This window comes from Brassica napus, unplaced genomic scaffold (assembly GCF_020379485.1).
Source record: "Brassica napus cultivar Da-Ae unplaced genomic scaffold, Da-Ae ScsIHWf_2545;HRSCAF=3289, whole genome shotgun sequence".
Taxonomy (NCBI): domain Eukaryota; kingdom Viridiplantae; phylum Streptophyta; class Magnoliopsida; order Brassicales; family Brassicaceae; genus Brassica; species Brassica napus.
This window is the reverse complement of record NW_026015861.1, coordinates 5001-15000: the sequence shown is the minus strand read 5'-3', so window position 1 is coordinate 15000 and position 10000 is coordinate 5001. Positions and strand designations below refer to the sequence as shown.

The following is a 10000-nucleotide window of genomic DNA, read 5'->3' as shown; positions in this document are numbered from 1 at the left end:
ATTAGTACGTAAACCGATTGTATACCACCACTGATAAACACCAGAATAAGCTATATTCACGGGCCAAGAGCACCTCCTCGAGTAAATGCTTCCACAGCCGGTTGACCAAAATGAGGATCCCAAATAGCATGAGCAATCGGTCTTACATGTAAAGGGTCTTGTATCCATGTCTCAAAATTCCTTGCCAAGCTACATGAAACAAATTTCCGGAAGTCCACAGAAAAATTATTGCTAATTGCCCGAAATGAGAAGCAAAAATATTCTGATAAAGACGTTCTTCAGTAATATCATCATGACTCTCGAAGTCATGTGCGGTAGCAATACCAAACCAATACGACGAGTAGTGGGGTCCTGAGCTCCTTGTACAATGCTCAAGGCTCTAGGCTGAGTAGCAGGAGCAACTTTTAATTTATTATGAGCCCAAACAATGGATTCAATAAGTTCTTGCCAATAACCACGCCCGCTGAATAGAAACATTAAACTGAAAGCCCATACAAAATGAGCACCTAGGAAAAAAAGACCATATGCAGATAACGAAGAACCATAAGATTGAATTACCTGAGATGCTTGTGCCCATAAGAAATCGCGGAGCCACCCATTAATAGTAATGGAACTCTGTGCAAAGTTTCCTCCGGTAATATGAGTTACCACCCCTTGATCGCTTATACTACCCCAAACATCTGACTGCATTTTCCAACTGAAATGGAATATTACTACCGAAATAGAATTGTACATCCAGAATAGTCCTAAGAAGACATGATCCCAAGCAGATACTTGACACGTTCCTCCTCTTCCAGGCCCATCACAAGGGAAACGAAAACCAAGATTTGCTTTATCTGGTATTAACCGCGAGCTACGAGCAAATAAAACACCTTTCAACAGTATCAATACCGTCACATGAATTGTAAATGCATGAATATGATGTACCAAAAAGTCGGCCGTTCCTAATGGAATAGGTAGCAAAGCTACTTTGCCACCCACTGCTACTAACTCACCGCCCCCCCAAGTCAAACTGGTGCTCGCTGTTTCACCAGGGGCTGTTACACCAGGTGCTAAAGCATGGGTATTTTGTATCCATTGAGCAAAGACTGGTTGTAATTGTATAGCAGTATCTGAAAACATATCTTGTGGACGCCCTAAAGCACTCATGGTATCATTATGAATATACAAACCAAAACTGTGGAAGCCTAGAAATATACATACCCAGTTGAGGTGTGATATGATTGCATCGCGATGCCTCAGGACACGATCTAATAAATCGTTGTATCGATTAGTTGGATCATAGTCTCTTACCATAAAAATGGCTGCATGCGCAGCAGCACCAACTATGAGAAATCCACCAATCCACATGTGATGTGTGAACAATGATAGTTGTGTAGCATAGTCAGTAGCTAGATATGGATAAGGGGCATGGAATACATATGGTGAGCTACAACAATAGTTAAAGAGCCTAACATAGCCAGGTTAAGAGATAATTGAGCATGCCATGATGTTGTTAGAATTTCATATAGACCTTTATGGCCTTGGCCTGTAAATGGACCTTTATGAGCCTCTAAAATATCTTTTAGACCATGACCAATACCCCAGTTGGTCCTATACATATGACCTGCTATTAGGAAAAGAATTGCGATAGCTAAATGATGGTCCCTTAGCTATTGTTCTTGAGAAATGACCGGGTTTAGCCCATTCCTCGAAAGAAGTTTTTATGGGATCCCTATCTACCAAAATTTTGACTTCTGGTTCCGGCGAACGAATAATCATTGAGTCCTCCTCTTTCCGGACAACACATACAAAGAAACCCGCCAACAGTCACTCAAATAATTAGTGAACCGATGATAGATGCTTAGAATTTGTTCTTTCTCTTCTATCTCCCATCTATTCATCCATTTTCTTTAGTTATTCACTAGAGCAATTATGATCTGGAAGTCGATCTGGGGCAAGTGTTCGGATCTATTATGACATATCCATAGGGTGCTCAACGGACCCCCCCTTTTTTTTTTTTATTAAAAAGCGTTTTCGCACCTTTACATTAGTATTGGTACACAAATAATTTTTTTATAACCTAATCTAGTGTATTCATATTTCAATTATAAGTTCCGAAATATAGCCTATTTTTTATGTTTTAAATAGAGGATATTATCCTATTTCAATAACCGCTTATTAGTCATTACTAAGAAACATTCTAGTATTGATATTTAGTCATTTTCAAATCCCTTTTATTCGTTTTAATAGTCGAAAAGAAAAAATAGAAAAAACTAGATATAGATATTATAGATATTCTCATATTCATGTACTACTTATCCCTAGAGAATACCAGATTAAATAGAACGATTTGAGAAAAGGATATAATGAAATTTTTTCTGGGATTGGTTCTTCTGATAGAAAAAGAATCTGGTTTATTTGACCGAGAGGGCCAAGAAACTAAAAAACAATTAATTGTAAAAACAAATAAAGATATATTATAGAATAAAAAAAAAAGAAACAAAGAAAAAGTTCTTATTCGAAGCGCCTCGTGATCGTCAACCAATTCTGTGCTTCAATATAATTACCAGGAGTAAGCGTTATAGCCTGTTTCCAATACTCGGCGGCTTGAGCAAACCAAGCCTCCGCCATTTCAGAATCTCCTTGTTGAATGGCCTGTTCTCCACGGTCGGAATAGGCGGGTCAATTCCCTCCCTGAGAACCGTACTTGAGAGTTTCCTACCTCATACGGCTCGACAACCAACTCTTTTGTTTTGGTGTACCAGTTTTTTTCACTTTAACCTACTTTAACTTTATATCTAATTGAATGAGATTTCTTATAGATATTCATTCGGTTTTTCTTGGATTAAACAAAAGAGAGTAATTACATGAGTTTCAAACTTTCGTTTTGATTTAATTAATATATTAATTAATCTAATAATAAGTTTTATCTTTTCTCCTACCTTCAGAAAAAAAAAGGCATGTCCACTGTTATTAGATATTAGAATTTTCTGAAAGGTAACTATCCCGCTTTCATATATAAATTTATAGAGAATCGTTGAAAAAGACTTTTTTTCATACTTCATATCATAAAAAAGAAAAAGACTTACTGTCTTTAGGATCTGATGCTACACCGCTGCTCAATACCTTAGGGGATCCACTCTATTACATAAGTAGATTTCTAAGATTTATCTCATATTATGATATAAATAAACAGCTCTTGTTGTATCGGTCCAAAACCTTTCCAGTTGATCTTTACGGTGCTTCCTCTATCAATTAAATCTTTTTTTATCCATAGAAAATAAAGTATTTAGGCATATCTAGTCTTCACTTCATATTTCGATCCATGAAGTTTATTTATTTGCTACAGCTGATAAAAAATCGTTTTGGACGATGCTTATGTAGAAAGCCTTTTTTTTTTTCTAGTATTTCATTGACTAGCTGTTCGTTCTTTTTTTCTATAGTGGAGATAGTCGCACGTAATGACAGATCACAGCCATATTATTAAAAAAAAAAAAAAAAAAGGGGTTTCGTTCTAATGCCCGAAAATAATATTCTAAAGCTTTGGTATGTTCCCCATTACTTGTGTGGATAAGGCCTATATTATAGAGTATATAACTTCGATCATAGGGGTCAATTTCTAGTCGCATAGCTTCATAATAATTCTGTAATGCTTCCGCATAATTTCCTTCAGATTGAGCCGACATCCGTTACGGTCGTCATTCGCTTTAACGAATTCTCCGTTTCAGAACCGTATGTGAGATTTTCATCTCATACGGCTCCTCCTTTAGGTGCATAATGAAAATAATAAATATATGGATATGGAAAAATTTGATGTCATTATGAACTAAGCGGGGCTAATGTTTTTACAAGAAATCCCTAGCCAACCTTCTTGTAAAAGATCTTTTCTTACTACCAAGTGGATTCATATTCATACTAGATAAAAATAAAAAAGGAAACTCTAACAATTTCTTTGTTCTCAACGCCCCTAAATTTCCAGGAATTAGTCACTTCAACAGTCTTCAATGGTTATACGGGTATCCAAAGTACGGACGAGATGGATGTTTATTGTTCCAACCATTTTAATTAGTCCCAATCCCAAAGAAGAAGAAAGAAAAGGAATCTTTTTGAAGAAAGTTTTCGTGTTGTTGATTTCTCGGCGTAGTGCTTCTTCCCCTGTGCCTCCTATTCGTATATTGTATTAGTCTAGTAGGATTGATCTGTAATACGGGAACCGTAGGTAAAAAACCTTTTGCTCAATACTAGAATTCATAATTGAAGCATCTAAGGCTGCACTAATCGTGGATACATGACAGAAGGGATTGCTTTTTTATATTATAAACTTCACCTTCAAAAGCGTAGATTTTTTTCAATACTCATTTTTTTCTATTCCAAATCGGTGAGAAATAGAAAAAAATGATAATGATAATCAAATCGCACCATCTCTGTAATAAGTAAATGCCTCTTTTTCTCCGGAAGTTGTCGGAATGACTCGTAATAAGATATCGGCTACAATTGTAAAGGTTTTATCAATAAAATTTCCATTTATACGCGATCTTGGCATAGGTAGTAATCCATTCTATAACTCTTTTTATTTCCTTTAACTTTTCTTTTGTGAGAAAATTTTCTCACAAACAAAGGAATTTTATAGTACGAACTAACATAAAAGCGGACTCGTTTTTTATAAAAAATATTCTATCTACTTCCATTTTTCTGATCAAAAAGGTATCTATTAACCATAATCTAAAAAACGATAACTCGCTATTCGAATAACTCGCTATTCACCCAGGTACTCAGTCATAATCCTGATGTCGGAGAGATGGCCGAGTGGTTGAAGGCGTAACATTGGAACTGTTATGTAGACTTTTGTTTACCGAGGGTTCGAATCCCTCTCTTTCCGTACTTTCAACTAAATAACCAATCTTACGTGATTGACCACAACGTATCAAATCAAATAAAAAAATAGATATAAAATCTACATTTCTTTGCTATGGAAAATGCTGGGAAGAGCAAACAAGGGATCCAAACCTCCCTACCAATCTATGATACATGAATAGGAAAAAGATTCCCCGACAAAATCCCTTACCTTGTCCCTTTTTAGTTTTAATCAAAAAAGCGGGCAAAGGGGAGTTGTCCGAACTCTTGTTTTTAGTGATTTTTTTTTACTTCACTTAGGTTTTTTAAGTCTGGCGAGAGTAATATTCTACGACAAGCAATTCATTTATTTTCAAACCGACGCATTTCCTATCTATTATTTGATTGACTAACCCTTCATATTGGAATGTGTGAAGAGTCAGATGGTTTGGCAATTCCTCGGGGGCAGATGACTCAAGAAGATTTTGAACCAAAGTTCTAGAGTTTTGTTCATCCTTCACTGTAATAATATCTCGGGGTTTGCATCGATAACTTGGTATATCAACTATACGACCATTAACTAAAATATGCCCATGGTTAACTAATTGGCGCGCTTGAGGAATAGTCAAAGCCATACCCAACCGAAAAAGGATGTTATCCAAACGCATTTCAAGTAATTGTAATAAAACTTGACCCGTTGACCCCTTAGCTTTTCCGGCGATACGAACATATTTAAGTAATTGGCGTTCTGTAAGACCATAATGAAAACGCAATTTTTGTTTTTCTTCTAAACGAATACGATATTGAGATTTTTTTCCGGAGCGTGATTGGTTTCTAAGATCGCTTCCTGCCCTAGGCCTTTTACTAGTTAGTCCCGGTAAAGCCCCCAGACGGCGTATTTTTTTAAAACGAGGCCCTCGGTAACGTGACATAAAGACTCCTTTTTTTATTGAAATTGTACAAAAACTAAACAAAATTAAAACTGAACTAAATGATAATGATAAATAACGTAAAATCCACTCCAATAAACTATTGGAATACAAAGAGTCAGAAGATATATTCTCTCAATATACAGATTTTTTTTATTGTATATACAATATATATATAAATCAATAAATCACAAAAATTTTCCTTTATTTTCTTCATTTATTTTGCCAAGATCTAACCCTTTTACCCCAATATATATTCCTATATGGAAGTTTATATGACATAATATAAATGGCGTGGTAACTCTTGGAAAAAGGTGAAAGAAGTCTTTTCAATCTTATTTTTTTTTGAAAGTACATTAAAAATCATGTAAAAAAAATGAAAAACTATGTAAAACGGCTATCGGAATCGAACCGATGACCATCGCATTACAAATGCGATGCTCTAACCTCTGAGCTAAGCGGGCTCAACTAAAATAGTGTATACAAATTCACTAAACTACTAGATCGTATTAATTAACTATTCTATTCATATTTTTCCTTATCTATTTAGAATTCATCATATTTTCGATATTCTAGAACAGAATATAGCTCAAATAAATAGTGACTATCATTAAATAAATAAAACAAACCTTAATGAATTAATATAATATAGCAATATATCGACTTTCTAATTTTGATTTCATGAGTTTCTAAATAAGAAAATTTTAATTAGACCGGAAAGCTTTTTTTTTAAAGTTAAATGATATCTGATTTGAAATTCTTGGTTTTTTTGTTCTAACCTCATGCAATTATTATTATTTGATACTTTTTCTCTTTTTATATTCTTTATTATTTTATAGAATTAAATTATTAGAATGAATATTCGAATATTCATTTCGAATATACTTTTTTAGAATTATTCGAATTTCAAATCTACGAAGTAGACTTATAATCTTTTTACATTGCACATTGTAGAATTCTAAGTTTCAATAATGATCATAAATTTCTTTTCATGGAAGTAAAAAAAACGAATCGACCGTTCGACTATTTCTTAAAATTGAAGACAACGATGAGAAAAGGAAGAACATATATATGTTCTCTAATATATAACCATATTGAATTGCAAATACAAAAATGATAGAATCTTTGTTGATTAAACTAAATCAATATGGATGGGGCTAAAAAAAATGCAAGAAGATACCAAAGAAATAAAATAAGTATCTGTATGTAATGAATTCCAAGGTTTCGTCATAAGAAAAAGTGGAAAGACATCATAATGAGATCCTAATCTCAAAGCAAAAAGGGGGATATGGCGGAATTGGTAGACGCTACGGACTTAATTGGATTGAGCCTTGGTATGGAAACCTACTAAGTGATAACTTTCAAATTCAGAGAAACCCTGGAATTAACAATGGGCAATCCTGAGCCAAATCCTGGGTTACGCGAACAAACCAGAGTTTAGAAAGCGGGATAGGTGCAGAGACTCAATGGAAGCTGTTCTAACAAATGGAGTTCAATCCCTTGTGTTGAATCAAACGATTCACTTCATAGTCTGATAGATCCTTGGTGGAACTTATTAATCGGACGAGAATAAAGATAGAGTCCCATTCTACATGTCAATACTGACAACAATGAAATTTATAGTAAGATGAAAATCCGTTGACTTTTAAAATCGTGAGGGTTCAAGTCCCTCTATCCCCAACCCTACTCCCTAAAAAAGTCTGTTTGACACCTTACCCTTTTTTTAGTTATTCAAGAATTCATTGATCTTTTTCATTCATCCGACACTTTTACAAACTCGAATTTCTTTTCTTATTATATACAAGTCTTGTGGGATATATCATACATATACAAATGAGAAAGAACTATCGATTTGAATTATTTCGAATCTAAATAATTTTTCATTCTAAAACTTAGAAAGTCTTCTTTTCGAAGATCCAATAAATTCCCGGTCCAAAACTTTTTTCATTTACTACTTTTGCGTTTCTTTTAATTGACATAGACCTAAGTCATCTCATAAAATGAGAATGATACTTCGGTAATGGCCGGGATAGCTCAGTTGGTAGAGCAGAGGACTGAAAATCCTCGTGTCACCAGTTCAAATCTGGTTCTTGGCATAGGATTGATTAATTTTGATAAGTTTATAGTCTTCAAATTAAACGTATCTTTAGTAAAAAAGTGCAATAATCCTTTATCCCCCTCTCTTTTTTGTTCATGTTGTGGATCCATCCGTTCAAAAAAAATGTATAAGACTTTATACCTAATACATATTCGAAAGGAAAGTTCTGGTTGAAAGAATAAAAAAAAGTAAAAAAAAAAAAGATCTATATCTATCTATCTATATCTATCTATAGTATCTATCGTTGAAGGGCAGAAATACCCCCAAGATTCATTAGATTAGATACAATAGAAATAGAATTTTAACCCCCCCATTTATTGTATTGCTTTCCAATCTTATTTATTCATTCCCAGTTATGTGACTAAAGTTGACTAAGTTATGTGCGCGATACAAAGTTCATAATGCAGAACTCTTTTTTTTTTTTTTAGTTCATCCTATTGGCTCGGCTTTTAGGAAAAAAGTATCTTTCAAATTGGAGATTAAGCTATCTATAATAATATGAATAAGACCTTAATTCTTCTGTTTGTTTGATCTAAAAACGACTCGAATTCAAAATATTCCGCGAAGGTCCGTAGTTGTAGAAACTAAGACTCATTTTATCATTCAAATTTTTTATCATTCAATAAGCATCTTGTATTTCATAAAAATTGGGGGCAATATAATCCTTACGTAAAGGCCACCCTATCCAACTTTCGGGCATTAAGATCCGTTTCAGCCGCGGATGGCTATCATAAGTGATTCCTAACATATCATAAGATTCCCGTTCTTGAAAATCCGTACTTTTCCAAACCCAGAAAACAGATGGAATTCTGGGATTACTCCTGTGAGTAAATACTTTTATGCAAACTTCTTCCGCTTGATTGACACCATATTCTATTCTCGTAAGATGATACACACTGGCTAAGAGGCCACCTGGTGCCACATCATAGGCACATTGGGAACGTAAATAATTGTAACCATATACATATAAAATTACAGCAATAGAATGCCAATCTTCGGGCTTTATTTGTAAAGTCTCTATTCCTTGGTAATCGAAGCCCAACGATCTATGAACCAGCCCGCGTTTGGCTAGCCAAACGGACAAAGTGCCCTGCATCTTTTTTATTTCCCCCACACCTTTTTTATATAAATTTAAGTATTTCACATTTACCATGAGTTCTAATTTATGAAGATTTTTTCTTATTCTCTCAAATCCTCCCTAATTCACTAATTCGTGGGAAGATACTGGGCTTTTGTATTTAAAAAATGTTTCAGTAGAGATCTCTGAAGTAGATGATGGTGGATAGAGTAATTCTTGATCATAATTTCCAGTCTGTGTACTGCGTACAACAAAAAACTTGTGATTGGTAGTAAAACACCGATTACCCCGTTGAGGTCTAATTCGATCCTTATAGATTTCTCTAGCTATTTTCTTACGAAGCTTTGTTATAGCGTCTATAACAGCCTCTGGTTTAGGTGGACAACCCGGCAAATAGACATCTACAGGAATTAGCTTATCAACCCCTCGAACAGTACTATAAGAATCGGTACTGAACATCCCCCCTGTAATTGTACACGCTCCCATAGCAATAACATACTTTGGTTCAGGCATTTGTTCATATAATCTCACTAAAGAAGGAGCCATTTTCATTGTTACTGTACCTGCTGTTAAAATAAGGTCCGCCTGTCTAGGACTTGATCTTGGTACTAGCCCATAACGATCAAAGTCAAATCGGGAGCCTATTAATGAGGCAAATTCAATAAAACAACAACTGGTACCATAAAGAAGCGGCCATAGGCTGGAAAGTCTTGACCAATTTGAAAGATCATTTAACGTAGTTGAAATAACTGAGTTTTTTGTTGTTCGATCAAGTACGGGAAACTTAATGGAATTCATAATTGTTTCAATGGTTTTTTTTTTACTTTTTTTTATTGTTATTGTACAAGTATTCAGGAAACGAACTAAGACCATTCCAACGCTCCTTTTCGCCATGCATAAACTAAACCAAGAATTAGGATAAGCACGAAAATGAAAGCTTCTATAAAAGCGGATACCCCTAGTACATCGAAACTCATTGCCCACGGATACAGAAAAACGGTTTCAACATCAAAAACAACAAAAACTAGAGCAAACATATAATAACGGATTCTAAATTGTAACCAAGCATCCCCGATCGGT

At 34.6% G+C, this 10000-nt stretch overlaps 1 protein-coding gene, 3 non-coding genes and 1 pseudogene across 4 annotated transcripts in view; 2 read left to right on the top strand and 3 right to left on the bottom strand.

Moving 5' to 3' along the window:
- Positions 1–2728: 2728 nt before the first annotated feature.
- LOC111210656 lies at positions 2729–4807 on the bottom strand (annotated as a pseudogene).
- On the top strand, positions 4775–4861 carry TRNAS-GGA. The gene has a single exon. It is a non-coding gene; the product is annotated as a tRNA-Ser (tRNA).
- A 1270-nt stretch (positions 4862–6131) lies between these two features.
- TRNAT-UGU lies at positions 6132–6208 on the bottom strand. Its single transcript has one exon. It is a non-coding gene; the product is annotated as a tRNA-Thr (tRNA).
- Positions 6209–7767: 1559 nt separating this feature from the next.
- TRNAF-GAA lies at positions 7768–7840 on the top strand. Its single transcript has one exon. It is a non-coding gene; the product is annotated as a tRNA-Phe (tRNA).
- A 1187-nt stretch (positions 7841–9027) lies between these two features.
- The window catches only part of LOC125601409 (NAD(P)H-quinone oxidoreductase subunit K, chloroplastic-like), a 2472-nt gene continuing 1499 nt past the window's right edge, over positions 9028–10000 (bottom strand). Inside the window, exon 1 of the mRNA XM_048773594.1 lies at positions 9028–10000. This exon is cut by the window's right edge and continues 1499 nt beyond it. Within this exon, the coding sequence (XP_048629551.1) occupies positions 9041–9814 (774 nt within the window). The 5' untranslated portion in view covers positions 9815–10000 and the 3' untranslated portion in view covers positions 9028–9040.